Source organism: Pyxicephalus adspersus, chromosome 8 (genome assembly GCF_032062135.1).
Source record: "Pyxicephalus adspersus chromosome 8, UCB_Pads_2.0, whole genome shotgun sequence".
In the NCBI taxonomy this organism is placed as follows: Eukaryota; Metazoa; Chordata; class Amphibia; order Anura; family Pyxicephalidae; genus Pyxicephalus; species Pyxicephalus adspersus.
In genome coordinates, this window is record NC_092865.1 from 44420336 (window position 1) to 44435441 (window position 15106).

Sequence of the window (15106 nt, forward strand, 5' to 3'; positions counted from 1 at the left end):
TTCCACATCCCAAATTTGTCTTTAGACGGAGCCTGGCTCCTCCCCTCAGCCCTCCTGCCTGAGCAGTAGCCAATCAGAGAGGAGGACTCACACCCTTGGGATTTGGGCTCTGTACAGACTTTTCTAACAAATAAAAACTCTTCCCAATGTGATGAATTGTGGAGCTGAATATGATTGGTGTTTCTTTCTGGGCTCCGCAGAGGGACCCCCAAGAAATGTAATGCTGGGAAAAATGGGATTGAAAGGGGTAAAATGCAGGAGGAAGAGACAAAAGGAGTCAGACTATTCTGACTTGCCTGTTGGGTAATAGGGTGCACAGAAGCCCCTGAACCTGGGATGTATTAGGTGGCACATAGGCCCCCTGAGTATGGGATGTACAGGGACCCCCTGAGTCTGGGGTGAAGTTAGGTGCACAGGGTCCCCCTAAAACTGGGGTGTAATGGGCTCACAGGGATCCCCTGAGCCTGGGGTGTAGTTAGGTGCACAGGGACCCCCTGAGCCTGGTGTGTAATGGGGACACAGAGACCCCCTGAGTCTAGGGTGGAGTTAGGTGCACAGGGACCCCCTGAGCCTGCAGTGTAATGAGGTACACGGGGCCCCCCAGAGTCTGGGGTGTAATGGGGTGCACAGGGACTCCCTGAGTCTGAGTTGTAGTTAAAGGGAGCAGGGACTCCCTAAATTTGGGGTGTGGTGCTGAGGTTATGAAGGGATGTTGATAATGGAGGTGATAGAGGGGCACAGAGGATGAGTGAGGAGTAATTTGCATGGTAATGACCCCAGGAGGCAGATTTTCTAATGATTAGCAGCTTGCAGGGGGTCATTAAGCAGTGGATAAGCCTCTCCTGTATTTGCCCCAGGCCAGGCTTTTTTCACTCATTTACATGTAAAATGCTGAAATGGCTGCAGAACCCAGACAAAGGGAAGCCAAAAACAGCCAGCAGTGTTTATGTCCAAGGGGGTCTTATATTCTGTTTATATCAAATCCATCCCTAACAATTTCACCCCACTGGATGTTGTACAGCAGCTGGCATCACTCTGTATATGAAGAATAAAACCTTCAGGTGAGGATAAGCCCCCATCAGCTGTTGTTTCTACAATAGGGGATGGGGGGTATTCTCATGCAGACAGGAAGGACTGGGGTGGTGTCCCCATCATCAAGGTGTCCCCGTACACAAAGTATGCATTAAAAGTAAAGCATTGGGGGCTGTGTAGGGTCTATGGGGGCAGATTGTATATTGGGCCTCGTCAGTGTCAGACGTTGTGGTTTTTCGTCAGACACTTTGATCACTAGAGCATTTTAAATTGCGGGTGGCCTTCTCTGAAGCACTGTGGCTGTGGAGGGATGAAGGGGATGTTGCCCCAAGGCAGGGAGTGTAGATCCTCGATTGTCGTGAAAGTTACTTATTGCATTGCTGCTTCTGTATGTCCCCAGCCCAATACATGGGGTAATAGGCTCCCAGCCTTATACATGGGGTAATGTGTCCCCAGCTATGTAAGTGGGGTAATATATCCCCAGCCATAAACATGGGGTAATGTGTCCCCCAGTCATATAAATGGGGTAATAGACCCCCAGCCTTATACATGGGGTAATACACTCCCAGCCTTATACACAGGGTAATACGCCCTCAGCCATATAAATAGGGAAATATGTTCCCAGCCATGTTTATGGGGTAATACCCTCTCTCTCCCCAAAAAAAAAGACAGCTGTAGAGCTACAGACTTCATTCGTATTGCTATACACAATGCAGATGCTGCCACCTGGTGGTCACTCTATAGATGACAACGCGGATTGCAGAACATGTTCTGTCTGCGGTTATTATTGTTAATCTAATAAACAAACATGGGGCAAATAAAAGAAGTTGTTAGGGTTTACATTTACTTCAATACACACATAAAAATGCAAATCTTTATGTTTTTCTTGGCAAATTCAGACGTTCCACAATGTCAAGAATCAGTCCAGCTGATGATAGGTCAACCAGCAACAAATTCCAATAGATCCTCCTAGAGGGAAAGGATCTGCCTGCAGCCTGAGAGATCCAATACCAAAGATGGAATTGGATGGGGTCACAGTATCCACCTGTAGAGGTAAAGCACAGAAGACCCCCTTCTTATAGAGTGAGAAATGGGGGCCCAACATCAGAAATCCCAGAAAAGAGGCATCAGTGACTTTGACCTGAACCCAAATCCCAATGGGGTGGAAAGGTTGTGGGGACTCCGAGGTCTGCCAGGGATCCGAGGGAGCAATAATCCGAGCCATGAAGATTCTGGAGCTCCACTACCACTCTGGGAGTCATCAGGCTGGAAGAACTGACACTTCCAGGGGCAAAAACCATGAGAAGGAATCTTGTGGTGGAACAAAGAGGAAGTTATTATTATTAAACAGTTATCGCAGAGGTTTCCAACAATGGCTGCTGGATTTTTTCCCGGCGGTAGAGAAATGTTGGAGGACCTGCAGAACATCAGAGCTCAGGTGTGAAATCTTCTGAGGAGCACTGTCCTTGTTCCTGAGAAGTTATTTCCACATTGTTGGATCAATGATCTGAGATGTCTTCTGATCCCATTCTGGTTGGCTTTGGCTGTAGCAGTGACTGGTGCTGTACATGTTGGAGCAAGAACTTCCTTGCAGAACTTTGGGTTCAGTACGGTTCACCAGGCTCAGTCCAGGTGTGATCATTTACTGGAGAGGAATGCTCTCTGCATTGGACTGTTTCAGGCCCTTCATTGCAGGTACAGAATATTGGATGACATCCCAGGAGCAATTACTTGCTGGTTTGGGATGCCCCAGGTACAGATTTGGATCCTCTTGTGGGATCTGTAGCCTCACACCCAGTGCTGTGGGATCTTTTAAAAACTCTGCCCTGGGTAGCCTGATGTCTGTGCTATGCTGAACGGACGGCATTTTTTCTGTGGATCCCAAACCTGGATTTGGTGGGTCAGGGACGTCTCTGAATAGGTTGCATCTACATTGCTTTGGGAAAGTTTACGGCTCTGGGGTCTATTGTAGGATCTGCACATTGGGGTTCTTTTCCTGCCTGCAGGTAGGTTGTACAAGTAGGCCTTAGATCTACCCAGTTGGGTTATGAAACCCCCAGCTGTCCCCCCATTCCAAGGATAAGACTTTGTGATACCACTCCATGATAAAATTCCTAAAGCAGCAATAAAGCTAAAAATGGTCACCAGGCTAATATTGCAGTGGACCCGAGCGATATTACTTACCTGCCTGAGCACAATTTTTTTTCCCCCTTTCTGGAAGATGACAGAGTTCCTCTTTAAGAAGGGTGTCCAGGTGCTAAATACATGTATAGTGTAAATATAAATTCTGTAATTTCACCATTGGTTGCAACTATCGGAATGACAGAACAAACACATTTCTATTTTGCTTGGAAATTTATTTCATCAGAAAAAAACAAAAAAAATGTACAAAGTTTAGTGGATAGAAAGGACTGATGATCCCTCTGCTATGGAGGGTAATAACACCTCTTATCCTCACACATTTCCTGCACAACATAGAAACTGAACACAAAAATATATATACACTGTACAATCTCATTATACATATGTACATGGGAGGCTGGCTCCCTCTTCCTGTCAGAAAGAACATCGCTACCAAGGAAGAGCTCCGATTGTCTACTGTCCCCATGTGGTGAATTATTACACTGCATCATTGCTCACTCCATCTCTGTAAACCGTGCAAACATAGCTTTCCTGACTGCATCCTTGTAAGAATCTGCAGTGTTGACACCGTAAGAACTTCCTTTTGCTCCGAGACCTGCGCCCTTCATCCGCACCTGGGCCTAGAGAGGAAAAAGCACAGTCAGTACCAAGAAGCTGGGAAAGCTCAGAATATTCAGAGTACCTGTGCTAAATTCTTCCCTCACGAAGAACAGACCCATTATTGCTGGGTATAGTATAGGGGGCACAAGACCCCTCCTATTGGACAGCATTAGTGCTTTTTGATTAGATACTGTCATGTGAGACAAAGCCTTTCACCCTCTGTTCATGGTGGGTAGGGGGTGGGAATATTAGTATGTGCACCAGTGGAAGGTGGAAGTATTAGTGGGTGAATATTGGTATGTGCACCAATAGAGTGAACTTGTTTAATCTTTCTTATATGACCCAATTGTAGGAAAATGGGGGTTCTGTCTCACCTGAATGGGGGCAGTAATACCCTGACTCTTCCGACCCAGACCTGAGCCTTCCTTCCAACCCATGGCTTGCAGCATTTTGTTTCCGATGTTGCTGTTGTCAATCCCATCCTTGGTTGGCTGCTCGTAATTCCTATGGTGGGAGAGAATATTTAGATGTGCACAGGGTGCAGAACAAATCCATCACAATCAGCGCACCCCCAATACTTACACTGCAGCATTATCATACATCTTCTTACGCTTAGGTTCTGGGGGCTCAGGAATGCCATACTTTTCTCTCCTTTCTGCTGCCCGGTCTCTGTATTTTGCCTGCAGACATACAACTACAATAAGCACAGTCTTTATCCCCGAGGATCGAGTTCAGGGAAAATTTCTGTCCACTGAGGAACAATGAAATCACTGGGTGAAATCTGATCAAAACAAAAAGCACCGCAGGCAGAGCCAGACCCTTCAATATAGGGGCCCAAACACTAAATCTCCATCAGTATTGGAAATTTTGTTGCTGTCTTTGTACTGTGGAAATGTTTCATATTTTAGTTTTCAGGGTGAAAAATAATGTATATAAAATGTGAAATGCCAAGAAAATTATTTGTAAACGTGAAAGGTTTCTGGCAATAAATAGGAGCTTCCCTTTTAGATGTTATTTTAGGTGAAACTGGGCACATTGGAAGGGAAACATTGCAAGATTCATATTCTGTACAGCTTTTAATTGTCACTCCCATCCCTCTCTATGTACAATGAATCAGCATTTCCCACCTCCAATCAGACTGCAGAGGACTGACCCTGGAACCAGAGCAGTGCTGTCCCCAACTGGTAAAGGTGAGTATTACACGAATAGCTGACAAAAACCCCAAATCATTCAATGACTTTGTGAGCAGTTCAACTATTTACCAATTTGCCTGGACATTCACTGTAACAAGAGCGATAGTTTCTCATTATGATGGAGTGACCCTAGTCAAAAGGCTTTGTTTTGCAGAATCCTACCCCTACAACTACCGACCAAATTACCAGGAAAAGAAATGGCTCCAAGGGGACCCAAAGGCAGGATAAAGTGATTACATTGCACATGAGCGGATTTGGAGTCTCCATCAAGTTTTTATTTACAGACAGTAAATGGCTGAGATCGTTATTTACCTCTCTTTCCCGTTGCTCCAGAGCCTCCAAATCTTGTTCTGATAGCCTGGATCTCCGATACACGTCCAGGTTTTGCTGTAAAACATAGGCAGGTACATTGAGTATCTCAAATAAGAATCTTCTGCTGTCCGCTATTCCTCATATTCCATGAGGCAGAAATTCTCACCTTGTGCAGATCTGATAGTTGCTGGTGCCTTGTCAGGGCGTCTTTGTTAGGGAACTGCCTCCGACACAGTAAACAGGCGAGTTTCTTCCAATCTGTCAATCTCTCCTCATCGATTTGTCCTTGAGGCCTCTCAATCTCCTCTTCATTGTCACTGTCACCACTGTAAGCTGCAACCAGGGCCCTCTGCATACAGGAAATGATATCAGTTAGACAGACCAGGGTCACAGAATACAGATAAACAAGACATGCATGCTGTGGTCTCACCTTGGGTGGCTTCTCTTCCTCGGTATTCACCATCATCATTATATCCGGTATAATTTGCCTCTCCAGTAAAGCACCTTGCTGTGGATATAGGAGGAGAGTTTAGTTTCAATACACTATGAATGAACAGCAGATCAACACTTCGGCACCGATATTCAGCCATCTCACCTTCTTCTCAAACAAGGCAAATCCAGCGTCAGCGGCTGCAGACTCTTTGCGGTCCTCATCGCGGGAATTCAGAGGCTGGAAGCTGTTTTTGAAGTTCTCCTTTTGTTTGTTCAGACTCTTTGCCCAGCGCTCCATATCTTTAGCAATCTGTGGAAGTAAAAATACAAATTTAGATCACAAATGGAGTCAGTGAAATTCACATAAAACTCCGGCTTAAGTCCTCTTTTCTATACCTGTTGGGCGGTCTTGCTTTTTGGTTTTTCTTTCTTCTCTTTGCCCTCCTTGGCGCCGGATGAGGCAGCGCTGTTAAGCTGAGCACCACCTGATGCTGAGTCTGCAGCTGGCAGATATGTCTGCTTCTCCCCATCCCAGTACAGGTATTGCTGTGTCAAAGAGTTGTAGTAATACTGCAGATAGATAGGTAAAGAATGAAGGACCTTCCACGTCATTAATACTCAACTCCCCCGACACCCCACATTCACCCTACTTACCTGAGAGTTGGGGTCGTAGTAGAGACCAGTCTGAGGGTCATAGTAGTACCCGGACGATTCATCGTATTGATATGTGGAGGTGTCAGGAACAGCTGTGAACAATGAAATATATTATTTTACATACATAGCTGAGAGACGAACAGCCTCAGGTCTGATATATGGGAGAACTGACAGCTGACATTGTCTAACAACCAAGAAACTCCTAATATGAATTACAGATGAACACCAAAGCCACAGATTTATTTCCTCAGTCACTGCAATAGGGCTGTTAATAAAAGAAGATTAACCCTCCAACACTCACCATATTTGACGCCTGGAATGATAGAATTAGGAGCAGCACTGTCTGGTGTACTGGGTGCAGCGCTGCTTGTGGCACTGGTGCTGGCCTGTGTCTGGAGAGAAGGGAAAACAAACTGTAAAATACAGCAATAGTGAATGCACAGCCAACATAAAAAAAAAACAGATGTACAACCCCAATCACTGAGAGCTTCTAGAATATAGATAACCTGCCAAGATCTGGATCTGTTAAAAAGCACTTTCTTCCCAACCACCTAGAGATAGATAGTGGTGTGACAGCTTCTACAGTTCTGTGCGTTTCCTACAACCACCTAAAATTAAGCATCTGGCATACAATTTGCAATAGCTCATCACTCACCGGAGATCTGGGTTGCTGGTAGAGTTGTGGGCTCTGACATACAACAGCTGCACTCGTAGTAGTTGTAGTGGTGGGGGAGCCCTCTGTAAGACAAAATATGGCACAAAATTATGGAGGAGTCTAAGCAAACTGGTGATCCAATGCACTGACCTAACCTGGTCTTATAAATTTTAAACTGATATAATTGAGAATTTGTAGTTGGATGCCTAGCCTTGTCCCAAAAAAAACTGCGGCAACCTGACTGTTATACTGGTTCCTGAAAGAAATGAGAAATATTATGCTCACCTGTTGTTACTGCTGCTTCAGATCCTCCAGCCTGAGACTGATAATACTGCTGATAATCCTGAGGGAGACAGACAAGTGTTAATAAATCATTGCAAGACACAGCATGGAATATAAAGAGATGAGAGTAACAATACTCACTTGTCCATACTGAGAGTATCCTTCCTGTCCTTGCTGTGAGTAGCCATGCTCTGCCCCATCCCCGCTTTGCTGAGCCTGGAACACAAGAAAACGTTATATCCAAGGTGAAAATGTCACAGCTCAGTAATGCCATATAAAATACTAACACAAATCAAAAAAACATGTGCACCTCCAGTGTAATAAGACACAATAGTGTCAGAGCTACAAGGGGTGTTTATACCCCCCCCAAAAAATTTTTGCTTCTAGAAAGGTCCTCACCTGAGTGGACGACCATTGGGCAGCGGCAATGGCTGTGCTTGCTACAGAGAATGCGCTGACTCTGTTTCCATCTGGCAAAACGAGATCCCTGTAAAAAAAAAAAAAAAAAAAAAGTAATCAGAATCCAGAATGGTTTCCCTCATTGCCTGCGATTTAAAGGACCTTCACACATGGCTGGATCATGACAAAGTTACTGAACTTGACTTCCTGTCTGGAATTTCCACCTACTTTCTAGCACTCTTTGCAAAATCCACACCGATTGTCTTCCCATCAATTTTCAATGGTGGTTGAAGAGTCTGGAGAATCTGCAGCAGCTGCGAGGCTTCCTATTGGTGGGGAAGAGGGAATGTGAGTCACATTGAAGCAAATACACCCAAACATTAACACAGGAACATTCACTCACCAGTGCGGATGGCAGCTGCACGAAGGCGAATCCTCGGTTCTGCTGGGTCTGCTTGTCTTTGATCAGTCGGATGTTGCTCACTGCCAGAGACACATAAGGAGCCAGCGCAGCCAGGATGGACTCCATCGCAGTGTGTGGCCCAATGTTCCGGAGGATTATGGCTGAGGATACATAGCCACCTAATAAGGTTACACCCAGCTGTCTAGGAAGGGGTCCCCACCACAGCAATCCCCAAACCAGCACTATAAATGCTTTACATACATCAACATGGAGCCTGCAACAATTGCTCACCAAATCCACCTAACATCAAACCCCATTACCTCCAATGGAGTCTATGACAGCCCAACACAGAAGAATGAAGATTTAGAAACACTTACTGTCGCTGTAGTAATCAGCTGATGGTGGAGCTTCAGAAGCACCAGATGGGGCATCTACATCTGACTCTGCGGGGACAGAGAATGAAACATTACTACAGGGGAACAAGAAAAAAATCACACCCAAAGCCCAGCCTGACCTCTTCATTTCTTTGAAATATGCTTGGTGTGCAAAAAAATAAAGATTGTGCCTGCAGTGAAGGGGACCAATAAAAAAGTGCTTTAATGTTCCCCTAGACATAAATGGCCATTAAAGCCTGGCAGGAGTTCGGCATTGACTTAAGATGATATAATGGACCTAGAATTGTTACATTTACAGACCCCCCATGAAGTAGCAATCATGGAATACTCACCAGTCTTGGATGCCCCGCAGCGAAAACATTTTAGTCTTCGTCGGAAGTTGTACAGGCCACACTACAAAATCAGAGAGCTTTACACTTAATATGGATCGTTCTGCAGAATCCTGGAACCCCATTCATCACCTCCAACCAAACTGCAATCACCACTCACCTTGTAGCAAAGCCAGTCCTCAAACTTGGGGCGGGGGTTGCTATAATGCATGGCAATGGTCTTTCCCTGGATCACCAACTTTTTCTGCAAGAACATAAAAGAGGAAAAGTTATTTCCAGCATCCTGGCAGGCTGACATTTATACCCTGGCGGAGGGGAGTCAGCTCCCGACATTAATATGGACAGCAATGTGGGGAAGGACCACCCACTGCCAGCTACATGCATTGCCCGGCCAGCCCGAAGGGATCAAGGCTGCCGATGGAAGACAAGAAGTGGGGCGGTGATATAGACAAGAGCAATGGGGCTCCAGAAAGATGAGAATACATTGTAGGCAGTATTTCCAATCTGTCAGTGGTGCATCTGTGTATCAAGTCTCTGTAAACATTCTGGAAATTGTACAATTACAATATGTCCCCCCCCCCACCCTCCCCATGCTCTAAACTTCACAATGCCAGAGCGCAGTGCATCCACCCACCCCCCTCAGATGTCCGAAAACTACAAATAAACTTTAATTGTACAATAACCCCAATGGCCACTGTTCTCTAAAATGTACTAAATCTTCCCTCACGAGAGGGGTAAGTCAGGGGGAGGACGGGTTTATGTCACAGGTTCACACGGATCTGAGTAAGGGTGTCAGTAATGGCTAATAGGAGTCTGGGCCACACGTGGCCAAGGAACCCAATGGGATAATTCTTACAACAGACTCCAGCAATTTACATTAGAGAAACCAGTCAGGATGGCTGCTGCATTGCACACCTGAGGCTCCCATCCAGAGATAAGCAGTTAGGTGACCGAGGTTTGCTCTGCCCAGACATTAGTGCCAGCTCCAGCAGTGAGGAACCACAGCCTGGACAGGAACCCCAAATGCTCCGACTTGTTTTTCATTGGAGGGGGTAAGAGAAAGAATTGGTCAAATAAATTATAATGTACAAAACTGACAGCCTTGACCACAGACATGAAATGTTTATTTCCCACATCTTTACACCGGTGCCGCTCCAGCACATAGAGCCCAGGAGAGGGAGGGCACCCGCAGGCCTCTGTGTACATTAGAGAAATGAGGTACAGGGGACATTAAAAGCAAGAGAAGATTGTGAACCTCTGATTTCTGCAGGAATGGCTTCTCAAATTATTTCACCCAAATCATTAAGCCTCTCTATGGACACTGACCTTCCTTTATATTTGGGAGTCATTTATGTATAAGAATTCAATCTCATGAGAAAACATTTATTCCTAATAATTCCACTGCCGCTTTGTCTGCCGTGCAGTATAAGCTAAAACCACAATTACCAGCACAAGGGTTATAACCTGGACCTCTGATACAGAGGTACGATAAATCCAGAGTCCTATTTATTACACATCCTGCCCCCGTTATAAGCCACACCCATATGTAAGCCCTAGCCCCACCTCTCAATTCTTTGTTGTGGAGCTGCAGGTTTTATGGGCTTTTAACGTAAATATAACAAAGATTCTTCCCCTCAGAAGGGAATATATTCCTTCTTACAGAACCCAACACTTGCTTATGTTCATCAAAACAGATTTCCAATGTGCCATGGAGTTATACAAGACTGGAAAAACGTATGAAAACATTTTCTTAACTCAGATCTCCTTAATGAGAAAAACCCGACACAACTCTGAGGGGTCCTACAAGGAGCAATGGGGACATCATGACACAGCAAGGAGTCTGCAGGGTTTTATAATGAATTCACAAACCTGGAAAGTTCCTTCATATTGGGAAGTGACAACAGAAGAAAATCAATAAATTACAGACTCAACCCCAAGTTCAGACCTCAAGCCCTCTGAAATGCTGTGGCACAATATAACAAAATGCCATTATGATTTGGGTTGAATCTTAGAAGACATTCTTGTAAAACTTCAGGAAAGTTCACAAACTATCTGACATTTGTACAAACCCTGGTGAGGATTTATAAGGGGACACTTGGGGCTAACATAATAGGTGGGGGCTTCAGACACCAGGATTAGGGGCAAAACATAGAATGCTCCCGACACCAATGTGAGAAAACAATATTTTGTAGGGGTATTTCTGAACACTGAGGTGGGGGGCATTTTTACTTGTGGAGGTGGTAGACACCAGGGTGAAGGGGCCATAATTACGTGTACACACTGGGATTAGGGGCCACATTTGTGTGTGAATGCTGGGGACACATGTACATGTGGAGGTGGTAGACACCAGGGGGAAGTGGCCATAATTATGAGTAGACACTTGAATAGGTGGCCATATTGTGGAGGCTGGGGACACATTTATGGGTTAAAGGGCCACACTTATGTGTGAATGCTGGGGACACTGGGATTAGGGGCCACATTTAAGTGGAAGCTCCAAACATTGAATTCGGGGTCAATGTGATCAATAGTTACGGTGTGTTTATCCCCCTGGGCCCAATCAGCTGCCCCCCTTCCACATTGATATCATGAACAGACAATCTCACTGGCTGTCACCTGGAGGAAGTGGGACTTTGTATCAAGCAGAACGGCAATTCATAGAGAACCTATGGACCTCCCAGCACAGAGAAGGATGTGGACATTGGAGATACCTGTAATGTACACAGAGTGTGACCCCCCCCCCCCTTTGATCCCCTGGAACCTGTGAGTCTCTCCTTTCTCCCCTTTCCCCCCGTCCTGTGATCTCAGTTACAGACATATGTCATGTGCCATTTCTCAGCAGTATTCTAGACTTGGCGAGTGAAGCAACCTGATTGGCTTCCATCCAGCTGGTAGCATCTTGCAAGTGATAAAACTCCACGAAGGCGAAACCGCGGCTTAAACCTAGAGACAGCATTCAGATATAGACGGGATACTAGTGTTAGTCAGTTCCTTTTACAGAAAACACAGCTCCATCTCTCCATCTGACAAAGCCCATGGATCTACTTTATGGTATGACTTCCATGGCTGCACTCTTCTGGCCTGTCTTATGTGGGTTGCCATGAAAAGGAACCTCAAACAAATCACCCCAAAATCCCCACTAACTAAAGCCCTTCCACCAGTCTAGGGCCCCCACATGCTGCACATTCACAGGAGGCTGCAATGGTATAATGTGACAAATACACAATTCTACTTACCAGGAAGGGAACACTGACCAGGGAAGCTTAAACTAAGAGGTTCCTTAATCAGGGCAAAACCATTAATAACCTGATGGTGTATGGGGATGGAGAGGGGGGCTAAACACCCCAGAAAAAGGAGAATTTCAGAGCGAGTGGGAGGGCACCATATGACGCCGGAAAGAATCTCACCTGTTTTACGTTTCATCAGCCTTACGTCGGCAGGCTGAGGCCCCTCAAAAGTCTCCACAACCTCTCGAATCTGTAAAACGAGAAAAAGCCACGGATGTGAGAGCACAACAATAACGTTCCTCCAATTACCGCACCATGCCCTGGAGAGTGCCCTATACACATCTCTATAGGCCTACTCACGTCATTCTCAGTGATGTTTATAGGAAGTCCTCTCAGCATGATGGTTTTGCTCTCCTTTTCATCCATATAATAATCATTGCGATAATCATGGTCGACATATTCACCATCGGAATGGTAACCATCTTCTGAGCGGTCACTGTTCCTCCTCTCACGATCACGCTCTCGCTGAAAGACAATACATTATGTCACAACAGGGGCAAATCCTTCCATAACACGACACAAGGACGAGTAACTGAGGTCACCCCCCCATTCCATAGGTGCAGATCCTTCCATAACATGATTGGGGGTAACCTCCCCCCATATATCCATCCCTTGGGGCAGGTCATTCCATAACATGTCATAGGGACGGGACGGGACCCCCCCAGAGCAGTCACTTACATCAGGGCTGTCGTAGTCCCTGTAGTCATCGTATCGATCGTCCCGATCATCTCGGTATCGTTTATATTCATTAGATTCTCTGCGTCTGTTTCTGGGCATTCTGTCATCCCGATCATCCCTGTCAAAGGCTGAGCCGTACCTTCCACTGCGCTCGCTGCGACTTACTCTGCAAAACAAACTGTCGCAGGTAAAAATCTGCTGAACATTGTGCTGTGCGCGGTCTCCGCAAACCCAACAACCACCAGACGTACCGCTTGTCCGAGCCCATGCTTCTTCTCCAAGGTCTTGGTCCCCGTGTGGCTGGTATGGTGGAAAAATCTGCAGAGGAAAAACACGAAGGGGGTCATCAGCATGGACTGCACAGCTCTCTGACTGGGGCATCTGATCCCTATCCCCACAGAACTCCAATTATCCTGTGTTAATATGGCACACACATATTCCACAGCACTGTACAGAGCCCAGTCTTAGCTGGAGCTGTCCCCTGGTCAGATATCAGTCTATAGCCAATCTATGGGGGACCCCAAGTACCACATCAGTGTGTTTTGGGGTGCAGACCCCACCCTATGTCACATCAACATCTACAGGGCCCCCGGTGCTATGACGCCGCCTGCAGTTCTTCATGGTAATTTCTTGGGGGGATTCCTCTATTTTCATGCTGACATCCCATTGCTACAGTAACCAACTCGGGTGAAAATGGACATCCAGCACCTCACCACAATTACACGGGTGAATGTGGACATCCACCCCCCCAATTACCTGGGTGAATGTGGGCATCCAACCCCTCCATAATTACCCGTGGAATGTGGACATCCAACCCCCCTCCATAATGGAGGGTTAAAGAATGCATGGGGGGGGGGGGGTATTGCCCCCATATGGAGCAGTATATTTGGGGGCTGTATCCTCTATATTGGCGATCTATGAAGGTTTGGGGGGGGTAAAAGACACTGTCACCCCCATAACAGAGGTGTTAAAGGTCGGGGTCCCCACCAATTTCAGGTTATTGTTGAAGAAATAATATATTTGCTATATGTGGGGGTGATGAAAGTTTTGCCCCCAAAATCAGGGCCAGAGCTCTGGCTGCACCAATATCACACACAGACGCTGTAGCGATGCTCACCACCCCCCAATATGAGCAAAGACCAAGAAACCCAAAGAAATGGTGTGGGTATGTGCTATATTGAGAAGGGGTAACGCCGGCTGTGCACCTCATAACAACTCCTTATGTGGGGCTCCTCGGTTATATCGCATACAGATGCTGAAGCGGAGGTCAAATGTAATGCAGTCTGAGCGGCAAATAATAAAAGTGTATATGGAGTTTGAGGTCCCCTCGCCTACATCGGTACACATGAAGCGGGCCGGTCTAACTAACACACTCACCGTGTGGTCGCCCCTCCGGCGCCGTCTCCTCTCTCCTCAGTGTTCACACGAAATGGCGGCGACTCCACCCTTCTCCTTCCCAGAAGGCACTACGGGCTGCGCTGGAACGTTCCACACCACTCTGCGCATGTGCACACATCAACAGTCCTTCATAGAAGACCAACAGGAAAGCAGTGTACACCGTGAGGGATGCCGGGAGATGTAGTGACAGCTCTTTGCACCCAATCCTTCTCCCTCTGTATTATCTTCATCAATTACCGAACGATTACAGTGCCCCCGCACTGTCATCCTCAGTATTATGATCCCCACACTGTCATTCTCATCCCCTCCTCGGTATCACAGTGACCCCTACGCCATCATCCTCGTCCCCCTCCAGAGTAGCGCAGTGACACTATTACATTGACCCCTGGAGCGCCATATCCTATCATGGTGACCCCCCCCACGGTCAACCTCGTCACCTCCTCGCTATCACAGAGAACCCCACATTGTCATCCTCACTGTGACGCCCGCACCCTTATCCTCATCCCCCTCCCCTCAGTATCAGTGAACTCCGCACCATCACCCCCCTCTTCAGTGTCAGGGTGACACTGGACCTCCCCTGGCCCCGCACAGTCTCAGGACCCGCCAGGACAGTGTTGTAGAACAGAAGAACCTTCATCCCCCGACTGCGGAGGCTCCCCGATCCCCAAACATAAATCGGGCTTTATGGGTCCCCTGTGTGAGAAGGAGCTGATAAAAGCAGCCTGTAATATGCCTTGCAGGGGGCAATGTTTCCACTATTTACATTAACATTTTCTCTATCGATGTTTGGGAAGGAGAGCTGGCTGACAACACTGTCTGTGCATCAGTGGTGCAGTGTTGTCAGCTTGTTATAGGAAGTTGTCAGCTCACTGCCTTTTAGTGTGGAGCATATGTTACCCCAGGATAGCAGCCAGATAC

The 15106-nt window shown here is 46.6% G+C and overlaps 1 protein-coding gene across 3 annotated transcripts; it reads right to left on the reverse strand.

The window, feature by feature from the left end:
• Positions 1–3368: 3368 nt before the first annotated feature.
• Positions 3369–14300, reverse strand: LOC140336890 (RNA-binding protein 5-like). Of its 3 annotated transcripts, none has more exons than XM_072420315.1 (25): positions 14168–14300; positions 13042–13108; positions 12791–12956; positions 12413–12577; positions 12233–12302; positions 11695–11768; positions 8989–9072; positions 8832–8892; positions 8482–8547; positions 8105–8265; positions 7930–8027; positions 7702–7789; positions 7444–7518; positions 7306–7363; positions 7021–7103; positions 6667–6757; positions 6366–6457; positions 6108–6281; positions 5875–6021; positions 5710–5787; positions 5446–5628; positions 5280–5354; positions 4357–4454; positions 4149–4278; positions 3369–3794 (listed from the first exon to the last, which is right to left on the reverse strand). In XM_072420315.1, exons 2-25 carry the CDS (start codon positions 13056–13058, stop codon positions 3669–3671), a joined length of 2460 nt encoding a protein of 819 aa, XP_072276416.1. In that variant the 5' UTR covers positions 13059–13108; positions 14168–14300; the 3' UTR covers positions 3369–3668. The 3 variants fall into 3 exon arrangements, with proteins under 3 accessions (XP_072276416.1, XP_072276415.1, XP_072276417.1); XM_072420314.1 differs by having other exon boundaries at positions 8105–8283; positions 14168–14299; XM_072420316.1 differs by lacking the exons at positions 11695–11768; positions 12233–12302; positions 12413–12577; ... (1 more) ...; positions 13042–13108; positions 14168–14300 and having other exon boundaries at positions 8105–8283; positions 8989–9398.
• Between the last annotated feature and the right edge of the window lie 806 nt (positions 14301–15106).